At 41.2% G+C, this 14,798-nt stretch overlaps 1 protein-coding gene across 4 annotated transcripts in view; it reads right to left on the minus strand.

Moving 5' to 3' along the window:
• Positions 1-14,798, minus strand: part of SH3RF3 (SH3 domain containing ring finger 3) — a 425,668-nt gene that overhangs the window by 70,515 nt on the left and 340,355 nt on the right. For all 4 annotated transcript variants that reach the window (XM_075590306.1, XM_075590308.1, XM_075590307.1 and 1 more), the window contains one exon: positions 14,623-14,732. In XM_075590306.1, coding sequence (XP_075446421.1) covers positions 14,623-14,732 — 110 coding nt within the window. The remainder of the gene's footprint in view (positions 1-14,622; positions 14,733-14,798) is intronic.

Below are 14,798 nucleotides of genomic sequence, written 5' to 3' on the forward strand. Positions count from 1 at the left end.
GGGATGCCATTATTTCTCACAGTGTGGTGTTGCCTTGGGCAGATTTTATGATTTGATCATCAAGCCATAACTACATATAGCTTGCTGTAGTATTTGTTGTTGCTGGATAGAGACTGTTCTTGTTTCTTGTACTTTGGAATGATTAAATAAAGCATACCTTTTTTTGTTTTGTTTTAAAACAACATCTAACGTAGAATAATATGATCAGTTACAGAAGAGTAAATTAAGCACATAAATATCCTGCAAGTAGGGATTAAGATACTAAACATGATTATTATCCCTTGCACATAGTGGAGGTGTTATAAATGGCCACAACTATACTCTATGCACCAAGATTAGATCGCAAGTTCTCTGCTAAGGGGACTGATTGTGCCTGCAAGATTCCATGTGGAGCGCTGCTTACACTGTCAGCACTATTGTTCAGATTTACTAAGCTCTGTTAGGCTATTTATAATATGATATTAACTTAAGTAAACATCTATAAGGGTTCTCTCAGGATACCAATATGGCCAACGAACCAGGTGACTATTACTGTATGCCCCAGAATTGGAAAAAAGAAGCACAGACTAAATTTTAACAAAAACAATAGTATATACAATAATGCTCCTCTGTGCTGCTAAAAAAAAAAACAGTTTCAAGAGACTGTGTGCATAAGATAAATGTGAAAAATTAAGCGCAATAGAGTGGAACCAAAAAAATAACAAGAATTAAGTGCCATGGTGGTAAGTGAATAAAGCACCCACATAAATATCTGTAGATGGATGCCTATGCAAACGCCTCCTCGCTTGAAAAAAATATATGGAAAGGACATAGCATAATATAATTTTTATCGAAAGAAATCTGGATAAGTGTGGCGCAATGGGCTGTAAGCAGGAGAATTTGTATGGAAAATTTACCAATGCATAAGGAAGTAGGAGAAAGGAATAATACTTAGGCTGCGCTTATAGTGCCTGGCGACGGCGACGCAACGTCGCTCCAAAACAAATCCATTGACTCCGTCGCAAGCGCTTACAGTAAGAGCAACAGTGACGGAGCGACGTCGTGACCAAAAATTTTGAAGCCGGGAAAATTTGATTTTTAGAGACAGTTACCACATGTGACTGTCTCTAAACCAATCGGAGAGCACTGCCCACCCCCTTCAGGACGTCACTGGCCTTGTCGCCAGCGACGTCGCTTAAAACTAAAGTTTAACTTTCGTAGTGGCGACAGCGACGGGTGACGTCATCGGTCTCGTCACCGTTGCTGTCGCCGGCACTATAAACGCGGCCTTAGCTCCAGGAAAGTCATTGGAGATGGTAGATAGGTTCCTCCTTTAGTTCTCAAAATGTGGAACTGTACCTTAAAAGGAGGAATAAGGAAAACAAAATAGTGCAATAACGTTTTAATGATAATAAAATGAAAGAAAAATCAGATTGCCAACTCACAAACAATATTCAGCTTTGTAGTACAGGAAACCTCTTATCCAGGTACTTTATTATTGCAGTTTTGGTTGTCCGCTTCACCGGGGTTCGGGGGGTCCTTCTCCGGGGGTCGTCCGCTCCCTACGTTGTAGGATTCCCTCCTCTCTCTCTGCGGGCTGCTGCAGTCCAAAGAGCCACTCCGGACTATATGTTGGTTAGTTGGTTCCTGTGCTATTGAGATACACGAGCTTCGTATAGCTAGTTCTGTTTCCTGATACTGGGACTCCGATCACGTCACTTCGTCAGGTATGGTGGGCTCGTGTGGGACACCCTATGTGTTTCAAGAATCCTGTTCTCTTCCTCAGGGGTTAGTTTGTTGGGCATCTGATGGTGGTTTATATATGCGCAATTGGAATTCACTGATTAACATAAGACTAATGACATGATGCTGTATATTGCAGAGGTTGTTTACATTCAGTGGGAAGGTTCAAATGGATTACAGCATTCCTAATTGGACAAAGATTAAAATGTATGGAAATAAAAAGATAAGAGGATGTGTGGATTAAAAATGGTGAGGCATATTATAAAATTAACATACTATATAATTGAAATAAATAATTTTATTATGTAAAAAACTTAAAATAAGTGATAAAATTGCGGGTCACTGGTGGGAGAGGGAAACTCACCTGTGACTTACAAAAAAGCAGGGCAGTAGTCGGAGAAATGAGACTGATTCATTTAAAAGTTAAATCTAAAAAATTTTTTTTTTACATTTGTGGGGAAAATAGGTATATATTAAATGGGCAAAGACACTTAAGTATATAAAATAGGGTGTCTATGATGTAGTAAAAAAAATTTAAAATATATTTGAAAAATTTCCATTTGAAAATGCATGCTAAATGAGAAAGGTAATATACATATTGTAATATTTACAAGAAAGACAACATCAAAATCTATAGTCAGTCCTAGAGGTGCCATAGTTTCATAGAGAGTGAAAATCCAGAAAGATTCTCGCTGTGATATTTTCTTAATATAATCACCTCCTCTCCAATCTGCAATGACATGCTGTATTCCCCAGAATTTGAATTGGCTGGGGTCGCAGTTGTGTTTGAGCCTGAAGTGATTTGAGACGCTATGGCTCTCTAATCCCTTTTTGATGTTTCTAGTATGTTCCCCCAGTCTGATTTTGAGTTTCCTTTTTGTTCTTCCTACATATTGTAATTTGCAGGTACATTCTAGTATACAGACAACTCCTATGCTTTCCATTACATGTTATGTTATTTTTTATATGGACGTTTTTAGTTATGTTGGTTGAATAAAACTCTTTGCTATTGGTCTCTTGTTGTGTGTTTATTTTACATGCTTTACAATTCAGGCACCTGTGAAAGCCTCCACTGCCAGTTGTGAGCAAACATGCTTTTTTCTTAGGTACTAGGCAGCTCGGTAACAATTTGTTTTTAATGTTTGGTGCACGTGAGAAAATTACTTTTGGGTTCCCAGGAATGATTTGTTTTTAACCATTCATCGTTTCGTAGAATATGGCAATGTCTTTTGAGTATATTTGTTATATTAGTGGCTTGTTTACTGTAGTTTCTGATGAATGGGAATTAGCATCTCCTCTCTTGATTTTCTCTACTTTATGCAGGGCTTCTTCAATTACCTCTGTTTTGTATTTTCTCTTAATAACTTTGTTGTACATGGGTTTTATTTGTTCTTAAAAATCTTCGGTCCTTGAACGTTTAAACTCACCCTGGTGTATGTTCCTCAGCCAGGATTCCTTGTGACTACTACTTGCTAGTAAGTAGTTGCTGCAATGTACCACCAAAATCTCTAGATCCAAAAATTCGATTTTAGCTTTACTTACAGTAAAGTGTTTGTAAATTTTAGATTGCATTTGTTTTGGTTAATATGTGTAAAAAATGCTTCTAGGGGTTCTATAACTCCTCTCCAAACAATAAGCATGTTGTCTATGTAGCGACGCCAGAGCACCAGGCTCGCGCCACAGCAAAGAGAGAGGGAATCCTACAACGGAGGGAACGGACGAACCCCGGAGGAGGACTTCCCTGAACCCCGGTGAAGCTGACAACCAAAACTGTAGTAATAAAGTGCCTGGACAAGAGGTTTCCTGTACTACAAAGAAGGTAGGCTGAATATTCAACAGCGCTAACAATCCGTGTGTTTGTGAGTTGGCAATATGATTTTTCTTTCATTTTATTATCATTAAAACATTATTGCACTATTTTGTTTTCCTTATTCCTCTTCTTAAGGTACAGTTCCACATCTTTTAAGAACAAAAGGAGGAACCTATCTACCATCTCTAAGGACTTGTACTGGAGCTAAGTATTACTCCTTTCCCCTACCTCCTTATGCATTGGTAAATTTTCCATACAAATTCTCCTGCTTACAGCCCTTTGCGCCACACTTGTCCAGATTTCCTTCGATAGACTTTGTGAGGGGACCAGGAAATCCCCTGATTTGGACTGTGGCAGCAGGACTGACACCTGATCTTATTTAATTACTTGTGTGTGGTTTTTCTTAGATTACTTGTATCAGTGTTTTTATAATTTTATATATACTTTTACTGTTTTAAAATGTTTTAGCGCTTCCTCCATTGTTTCTTTTATAATACAATTTTTAATTGACAGACAAGCAAAGGATGGGAGAGAAAAGATACAGTACACTCCCATTCTCCCAATCCTTTGAAGCATTAAGTACTGTAAGGGCACACACACCACTCTGGATCACCCGAATCTTCCGAACAACTTTTCTTTTGATGCAAAATTCCACGCCTGCAGCCATGATCCTCCGATCCTCGTGGCTGTCGGCGTCAGCACCTCCACGTCTGCGCTCTCTGAAGAAACTGAAGGATGAATTAACTTGCAGGGATCTTCCCACTAATCTAGAAGGCCTGATCATCCTTTGCAATTTCCTCGATCTTCGGATGAGGGAGAGACGTCAAGAGCAGGATAGGTCTCGCAGTTTCCGGTCTGTTCCACTGGCTCTACCTCTTCAGGTCCCTCCTAATGAAGCTTCGGAAGAACTGACAGAGCCCATGCAGTTGGGCAATATTCATGTCACTGAACGGGAGAAGCAGCGCCGTCGCTCCTTGGGATTGTTCCTCAACTGTGGCAGAAGGGCCATATGGTAGCAGCCTGTCCTAATAAATCCGGAGATGGGGGTGCCCAGCACAAATAAGGGAGTTTCCTCTGGGCATATGCACCTTCTTCCCATCTCCCAGTCGCCTAATGATCCCCATCCATTTTTATCTTTGCAGGTCCATTCAGTTACAACCAAGGCCTTCGTAGATTCTGGAACTGCAGGTATGGTCATGAAAAAAGCCTTAGCACAGCGAGTCATTATCCTCTCTGGAGAAGAGACGTGCCCTTGGAGTTGTTTCGCAAGAGACGTTCAACTCAAACTCACGGTCGGTGTTCTGCACCACAAGTTCCTCCAGCTAGACGTTATCCCTTCCAGTCATTCTGGGGCTTCCTTGGTTACGTATTCATAACCCCCGGATTGACTGGATCTCGGGACAGATACTAGCTTGGGGGTCTACCTGTCATCCTGTGGGGACTCTTCTACTACCTGAACTGTTAGCCATGCCCAGGCTGTTACTCTTATTTCAGCTGGGTATTCGACAAAGGACAGACTGAGAACTACCAGTGCATCGTCCCTTTGATTGTGCTTTTGATCTTCTTCCTGGGACGTATGTATCCTCTTTCTGAGCCTGAGACTAAGTCTATGAGGACATACCTTGAAGAGAATCTAAAGCGGAGTTTCATTCGCAAGTCCTGTTCCCCTGTAGGTACAGGTTTCTTCTTTGTGGAAAGGAGGGACAGATCCTTGAGGCCATGTATTGAACAAAATTACCGTAAAAACGATACCCTCTTCCTCTGATCACCAAACTCTTTCACCGTTTACGTGGGGCAACCTTTTTTTTTTTACTAAACTTGACTTAAGAGGGCCTACAATCTTAAAAGTATAAAGCAAGGTGAAAAGTGGAAACCCGCTTTCAACACACGCAATAGACATTACGACTACCTGGTGATGCCTTTCTGTTTATACAATGCACCAGCAGTGTTCCAGTTTTATGTGAATGAGATTTTCAGAGACACGTTAGACTCTTCCGTTATTGTATACCTTGATGATACCCTCATCTACTCTAAGACCATGGAACATCATCATCATCATCAGTGAAGGGTGGACCTTCAGCGCCTCCTAGAAAACAATCTCTTTGCTAAATTCAAGAAGTGTGAATTCGAGAAACCCCAGATTTCGTTTCTTGGCTACATCATCTCAGCCCAGGGCCTAGAAATGGATTCTGTCAAGGTCTCTGCTGTTCTGGACTGGCTGGTACGAAAAAGCTTAAAAACTATCCAGAGATTTCTTGGCTTCTCAAAACTATTACAGACGATTTATCTGGGATTTCTCCAATATCGTTCCACCCATCACGGCCATGATCAAGAAACAGGTAGACCACATGAACTGGTCTCTGCACCCATCTTGAAACACCCCGATCCTCTTTGCCCTTTCATCATTGAATTTGATGCCTCTGATGTTGGAGCAAGTGCAGTCCTGTCACAGAGAAGTGAGTTTCAGGGTCGGCTACATCTGTGCTCCATCTCCAAAAACTTCTCTCCTGCGGAACACAACTATGATGTGGGAAATCATGAGCTCCTAGTCATAAAAATGGCTCTGGAAAAGTAGAGACACCTTCTTGATGGAGCCGCCGTGCTAGTCAAGATTTTTATGGACCATAAGAATTTAGAATACCTCGAGGGGGCACGCAGGCTAAATACTCGTCAGGAAAAATGGGCACTCTTTATTTTAGTAGCTTTGACTACATGGTCGCCTATCGCCCAGGATCCAAGAATGTGAAGGTTGATGCCCTATACCGTCAGTTCTCCATGTTCAACACAGACTCTATGGTTAAGGGTCCCATCATTCCCCCATTTAACATCCTGTCCGCTATTACCATGCACCAAAGCTTTCAGAAAGCCGACTGGAATCTCCATTCCTCCATCCAAGCTTTTCGTTCCCCCTTCTCTTCGGCAGGAGATTCTATGATTGGGTCACGAATCAAAACTCGCAGGCCACACGGGGGTCCAGAAAACACTTGAGCTTCTCCAGAGGACTTTATGGTGGCCAGAATTAAAAGCGAAAGTGCACGACTTCAGCTCTGCCTGCAGTGTATGTGCCCAAACTAAGGTTCCTCGAACACTGCCTTGTGGGCATCTGCAGCCGCTGCCGATACCCTCCAGTCCTTGGACACACCTATCCATGGAATTCATTATGGAGCTTCCTCCCTCTCACGGTATGACAACTATTCTCATTGTCATTGACCGCTTCTCGAAACAGGCTCATTTCGTGAAAACACTTACAGGGAGAAATGGGTATAGGAACAATCTCACCAATCTCACAGCAGAGGTAGATGATCCTGGAAGGTGAGAGATTGGTGAGATTGTTCCTATACCATTTCTCCCTGCAAGTGTTTTCTAATACTACCACAGGGCTGGTTACACACTGACACTTTTCTATCAATATCCTCAGTTAGGATTGAACTAGCATTGTGCTACATAATATCTACCTGCCTCATTCAGCCTATTGCATATTTCCAGCCATCTATTTTTAGTGATTTTTCAATTTGACATCACTTATCCTCCTCCATTGGGTCTATTTCAGCATTTGATCGTACATTTTATGGTATCTTTTATATGCATTTTTATACATTATATGTTTATTGCTTCCTATTTCTCATTTGTCATATCATTTATATAGGGACTTTGGTTTTCCCTGTTTATTATTAAACTTGTCCATATTGACATTTACTATTAGAGGTTTGTGCTCTTTTTTCTTTATATATATATATATATATATATATATATAAAATCAAAAACTAATAGATGATGCCGTTCTGTGGCTAACAAAATGCTTTTATTTGTGCGAGCTTTCAAGATACACTGATCTCTTCTTCCGGCAGTGTTACAATGGCTATATATATTCCCTCAAACCTGGTAGATATACTAATGGGACATACTGTACAATGTATATTTAAATGACTCACACTGCTATTCAGGCCCAACAGGATAATAACCCACAACAACTGCTATTCAGGCCAGCAGTTCTAGCAGTGAGCTCACCCAGCTGCTGGAGAGCAGCATACTTTTGCTTTCTACTTCCACATAATATCACTGAAGTCACTACTGGTGACTTCATACAAACTGACATCACTAAAACCGATGCACATTTCACAAACATTATGCTTCTTCTGAGTTTATTGAGAGTGTCGATCAAAAAAAATTTGATCAGAAAGTTTTCCCCCTTTATACAGCACTCAAAACATATATAGTCTACTGATGGACAAAAACAAATGGTCCTGCAGATATGCTGCGGAAAACTGGTAAGTATCCCAGAATCACCGGGGAAATCAAAAATAATAACATTTTATTACGTCTACATAGATCATTAAAAACACAGATACATTATTAAAAATCCCCATATTTTAGTGGCTGATATGAATAATTATCGTAGTAATAAGGTAAGTATCATTAATTATTATCTCAATTTATTTACTTGTATATAATGAGTATTTGTAACACTATCAGTAATATATAATGTTGCCACAAATAGAGATATCAGAGGTGATGTCTAAAGTACAGGGTAATCACTAGTAATAATGTTCTCTGTATATCACCACAAAATGCGGACGTGAAAACCCTTTTAATACTCCCAGTGTTAGCCACTGCTAGTTGCTCCTCATATATATGAACTGAGAAACCAACACTAAATACACACGATTTGTTGCCAATAGTATCAAAGGAAAAAGTATTAGACACAGTCCCTTATGCTGCAACAATCTCCAAAGCAATGGTAAACAGTGTAGCAGAAAACCGGAATAAATGCCTCTGCACAATACAAGCCTGCTCATATGATATTGTAGGATGTCGCCACTCCGAGTGACGTCACTGACGTGACGCCCTACGTTCTTCTGAGTTTACTAAGTACAGTGCTTCTTGTCTTGGAAACCAATTGGTATTTAACCTATTGTATGTTTCCTATCTCACTTCACTACTGTGTCTAATCCCTGTAAAGTAGCCCCGGAAGAAGACAGAGGGACGGATTCGACTGCAGATAGGTGTGCATCACACTATCTCTATAACAGTCACTACAACCAACTAGATATTTTCTGACCTCAAACAGATTTTATGTAAATGATTGGATACTAGTTGCAGCTTGGGGTTGGTTATTAGTGCAGTGGGGGATTGTAGTTGTATTGAAGATAGTTCAGTACTTTGATTACTTTTTTTAAATTATTTCAGATTGTATTAGTAGTTTCTTTTTTACTTAGATTGAGGGTATTCATATGATACACTAATCCTATCTCCTCACTGTATTTAGTGGCACTGACAGTTTTTTCACATTAGATAGCACAACATATTTTATTATTATTCAAAGTTAAGCGTTATGATACTTACAGCAGATTGTGGAAGGGATCCTTTTCTTTCTCTTACCTATTTAATATTTAAATGACTCAAACCCAACACTCCATAAAATATTTCCAAAAGGCCTATACTCACAAGCCAGGTCCTAAGACACCATGTGAGGAAGATGGATACGGTCCGGCCTAACAAGATCAGAACCCACTGCCTTTGCTATTAGAGCAGCAGTTCAAGCAGCGAGCCACACCACTGCCGTAGCATACTTTTGATCTCTACTGCTCACACCTGTAGCTAATCATACTTGGGGTGAACACTCCCCCTGGCTTCTTTCCTATATTTTGCATATCCTTTTAGCATATCTCCCAGATACTCAGGTGTGCTCCTTTTGGTGCACAACACACATTGAACTGGCAACCAGGAAGTGGAAGTAGTCTGCTTTTAAGGAAGCCAGGGGGAGGAGGGTACACGTGTGAGCAATGAGCACTAGAGCTCCAAAGAATGCTGCAACATTGGAGCTCTTCTGTAGCTGGTTTCTGAAGGGCAGAGGTGGACAGAGTCCTGCACTCTCCGTCTCACTTCCCCCAGCCCCTCCAACTCGCTCACTGCTCCCCCTCCCAACTGACCAGAACTGCACTAACACACCAGTCAGTCCTGCAGTCGGTGAAAGCGCCCGATCCTGCTTTGATGTCACAGTAGTGAAACAGGATTGGGTGTGCTGTGACCGGCTGCAGTACGGACTGACAGGTAGCAGTGCCCTGCTCGCCCCTTTACATGTCTTTGGTGTGTGCAGTTTTGTTTTTCTATTATTATTATTATTATACTAATACAAAGGAGTCACTAAGGGATCAAAGCTTGTAATCCAGTTCCTATGTTACTTCTGAAGATAGTTGTTAAAAAAGAAGGCTGGTCGCTAGGTCCAAACCTACAGTACATGCATTATTGGTCATCTGATAAGAAGAGGGTGGACTAAGGGTGGCTAAAGAAAACACTTGGATGACAAACTCTCCCCCATTGAGAAGCCAACTTAGAAATTCAATTTGTATTTAATTTCCAGATAAACAAAAATGTCACATTTTTCCTTTTAGCATGGTTAAATTAGTTTTAGGAAGCCAATTAAATTGCTGAACAGAAGTCAGCCTTTTATATGCGACTTCCCCTTTAAATGGGTCCTATGGTAAAGGTCTTAGCTCTCCTTAGAAAAACATGGGCCGAGATACACAAAGATCCATTAAGTCAGAGCTCATAACGTCATGTTAGCAAAATCAGTAACGGCCATTATGTTCCGAAAAATGTTTACACGAATCCACAAAGCTATATAAACAAAGGCCATGTTGTCACATTAGCGTTGGCTAAGTGGCATGTTAAGGGCACTGCCTTGTGTTAGCTTCAAATAACATGTCATTAAGCCTTTCTTACCCAAAGGTGGCATTGCTCACATCCAGACGCTGAATAGGAGTTTAATTAAAGTAAAAAAAGAGAAAACAGGAGAGGAGCAGGGTCCTGCAAATAACTCGTCTCATGCTGGTGTTTTCCACACTTGCCACACACGATTTGTTCATTTTTAGACCAGGCAAAAACATATAAGATGAAAACGTAACAAATGTTTCAGCAAATAAAGTAATTTAAGATGTAATCTGATAACATTCAATGATTTAGATATCATTCAATTACTCCAGAAGTGTAACTAAGCACTGTGCCCCGCTTTAATATCCCCCCCCCCCCCAACCGGGGGCGCTGCGTTGCCATTTATTTTATTTATTTATAAAAATGTTTTAGCAGAAAGTAATACATTGAGAGCTACCTCTCGTTTTCAAGTATGTCCTGGGCACAGAGTTATAATAACAAATACATGGTTACAAATACATAGTTACATTGAGTGAAAAGGGTTATACAGTACATTATATACAAGACAGTGTATGCACAGTTAGAGATAATATATATTGTAGGCGTATGTATCAGTTACAGACCAGATTAAAATGTGAGACAGCTTTAGTTTTGAATGTCACTGTACAAGTACAGCATTTCCCACAATGTGAAAGGTTTTAATAACCCATGTAAAAGACATCAGGCTACAAGAGACTAAAAGCAGACATAATTCTACTTCAGGAGACACATTTCAAACAATGTAGAGTGCCTTCCTATTTCGATAGACAGTTTAGAAAGACATTCCACACTACAGCCCAAGTAATAAAAAGAGGCGTCTCCCTACTGATAAAGAACTCCATCCCATTCGAGCCCAGTACAGTGAGGAAAGACAGGGAAGGTAGATTCCTGATTGTGGCAGGCTCACTCATGACATGACCTAACATTAGCGAACATATATGCAACCAACGAGGCCAGCGCCAAATTTCTATCCAGATTTTTCAACATCCTGCAAAGGTAGCCATGGGGCAGGTGTTCCTGGGAGGAGACTTCAACCTGGCAATAAGCCCTGAGATGGACATAACAGGCCCCCAAAACAAGCCATAGGAAGGAGGACACTAGAGTCCTACTCAAAGGGCTCAAGAATCTGCAGTTATGTGATATATAGAGAGAACTGTTCCCTCTGGCCAAAGAGTTCACATTTTTCTCTGCACCACACGGCTCTTATTCGCGAATCGACTACATCTTTGCCCCAAAAAGACTTATCCCCAGAATCTCGCAGGCCAAGATACATGTGTTCTCTTGGTCGGACCATGCCCCAGTAGAAGTCCGGTGCTCAGGCTTAATCACCCGCCCACTAAACTCTCAATGGAGACTGAACGAGTCCCTCTTGAAAGTTCATGAGCTAAGAGAACTAGTGGAGGAAGACATAGCTTCTTATTTCAAGACAGCATGTCCTCATCATTCACCCTGTGGGAGGCTCATAAAGCAACCATGAGAGGAAGACTTATCAGCCTGGCCTCGGGAAGGAAGAGAGAGAAGGAAGATGAAATCAGGGCAGCTAAAGATAGGATAGCGGGCAGGGCAGCTATAGATAGGTCACCAGGGCCCATCAGAGAGATGGAAACAGCCTAACGCTGGGGAGCCTTAATGAGGCAAAACTGGGGCTGAACCTGCTTTTGACCTCTCAAGCGGAGAACTCCCTGAAATGATCCAAAAGCAGATTAGACGAGAAGTCCAATAAATCTGGAACAATGTTGGCAGCAAAATTGAGGAAAAAACAGGTGAGCAAATCTATCCAAGCTATTAGACAAAAATCTGGCCTTCTCACATCTAGCCCCCCACTAATAAGTAAAGCATTTATGTCATACTACTCTTCCCTCTACGACGGGAACAAAACGGCTCACAATGTAAAAACCTCAACAACAAAAAAATAGAAGACTTCCTCAAGGAAGCTGAACTCCCCTCCATCTCCAGTATGGACAATATCAAACAAGGCCAAAACATAGATATGGAAGAATTATTATTTGTAATCAAGAACCTGAAACCCTCGAAAGCCCCAGGCCCAGATAGCTTTTTTAACATCTATTATAAAAAATTCGCCCACATATGCAAGCGCTTTTTAACTCAATATTCACTGAGTCTCAGTTCCCCACCAATATGCTGCAGGTGTTCCATCATTCTAATACATAAAGAAGGAAAGGACCCGACCAACTGCGCGAGTTACAGACCCATCTCCCTAATTAACACTGATCTTAAAATGTATGCCAAGATTCTTGCAAACAGATTAAACAAATTACTACTATCCCTGGTCCATTCGGATCAGGTGGGCTTTATCCCAGGAAGGCAGGCCTTGGACAACACAAGAAGAATTATAGACTTGATAGCCTTTGCCTTCAAAAACAAAATCCCCTCTATGGTTCTGTACGCAGAAAAAGCGTTTGATCACATAGACTGGTATATCTGGAGAGGACTTGACATGCCTACTATGGATTCCAATATCCAAAAAGTACAGAGTTAGCTTAGATCTTCCAAGAATGAGACACACCCTCAGACTATGGGAATCACTGAAACATAAAAACCACCTGACAGCCACCTGATGACTCCTATATTCAGGAACCCACTTTGTAGTCCGGGACTGCCGGAGAGGAGTTTCCTATTGTGGAGGGAGGCAGGGTTCCTTAGATTAAAGAACCTGGGCCCCGATCAGAAAATCAAACCGTTTGCAGACATACAAAAAGAAAAAAACATGCCAAATAAAGAAATATTTAGGTACCTGCAACCCAAAGCCTTCTACCAAAGTCCGGGCCCCAAGGACCCCTTGACAAAATATGAAACCCAATGTCTAAAAGACGAGGGATCAGCAGGGCTTATCTCCCGTATATATGGAACGGTAGTTGGGTCCCCCATCCATGCCCACAAAAATTTAAATATATGACCCAATGGGAAAATGATTTTGGGGAGGAAATTGATGAAGACTCCTGGGACGATATCCTCCAAACAGTAGCAAAGTGCTCGATCTCTACGGTAATCAGTGATATGGGTACAAAGTACTGATGAGGTGGTACGTAATGCCTCAGATGCTTTCCAGGTTTATCCCGGGCTACCGTCCAGACTGCCCAAAGGGATGTGGGGGCCAGGCCTCTTTCATCCACATGTGGTGGGCCTGCCCCAGGGTATCAGCGTTATGGCACAATCTGAGAATATGGATCCAGGGAATCCTGCAAGTAGACTTGGATATGGATCCGTGGCTCTTCCTACTAAACAGACCGTCTGACGCCCTATCTAGACAGGAGAACAGGCTGCTTTCCCACATTTCCTTGGCAACCAGATGCGAATTAGCCGCAATATGGAACCAGTCGGAAATCCCCACCTTATCTAAAATAAAAAACGGACTGGGCTTCATCTGTCACATGGAGAAGCTCCTGAGTCTGACAAACGATTCCTACAGGGAATTCCTCACAGCCTGGGAGCCCTGGATCCACTCAGCGGGCATACAGGGTGTAGACACTGCTATAATTACTCTAGAAGATGGGTCACAAAGAGCCTGTTAGGTATAGAAAGGTGTCCCCCCCCCCAACTCCATCCTACGACTACTCATTCAAGGAGGAAGAGTTCAAACTAGGATGTCCCAGGCCCATTGAGTGGCCAGACCACTTCAAACTACCACACTACACCGTGCCAAGAGACAAACTCGACCTAATGTGAGAGGCCTAAATTCTGAGTGTCCTAGGGAAAAGGTCAGATATGAGAGACCAGTTATGTAACATATGTAATCCATGTCATGTGATGTATGCAATATGAATGGACCCCCCCACACCCTTATGTTTCTGTACCCCCCTCCCATTCCTTATACTTTTCTGTACCCCTCCCCCCCGAATAACTTCAATAAAAATGTAAGTTACAAAATATATATATATATATATATATATATATATATATATATATATATATATATATATATATATATATATATATATATATATATATATATACATACATATGATATAATACATACAATAGGCATAATTAGTTAACATTCATGACATTTTTACATGTTTAATGTGCTCTGATCTCTATAGGTTGGAAAGTGGTGAACGGCTCTCGTTACTTTTTAACTTTACTTGGACAAGGAGTTACAAATTGAAGAAACAGAATAAATTGAGGAGCGATACAGCACTTGCTTCAAACATCCCTCTTTGGCACCTAGGACAATATTTCTTAAGCATTCTATGTCATTACACACTTCCCACCCTAAACACTTAAATTGGGCATGAAGTGTCTTCCAGCTACACAAGGTTTTTTATGGAATAGCACAAATAATTAAACATGGACTTTAGTCTTTCTTGTATTTTATGCTCTGCAAAGTAGCAAAACAGTACAACAAGAACATGAGAGCAAAGAAGTGTGTGGTAACTTACATGTTGAGGGGCAGCTGTATCTTTGGTGATGTCCCCTGCTCTCCAATGATAGCACTTGTTTTGGGACCAGCAGCCCCTGACACAGGACCAGAGCTGAAGGTGGATGAATCCTAGGATAAGAAAACAGAGAAGGTGTTAACTGTTAAGATGTTATAAATCTTTTAAAGCTGAGCTTC

The sequence above is a fragment of the Ascaphus truei genome, chromosome 3, assembly GCF_040206685.1.
Source record: "Ascaphus truei isolate aAscTru1 chromosome 3, aAscTru1.hap1, whole genome shotgun sequence".
In the NCBI taxonomy this organism is placed as follows: Eukaryota; Metazoa; Chordata; class Amphibia; order Anura; family Ascaphidae; genus Ascaphus; species Ascaphus truei.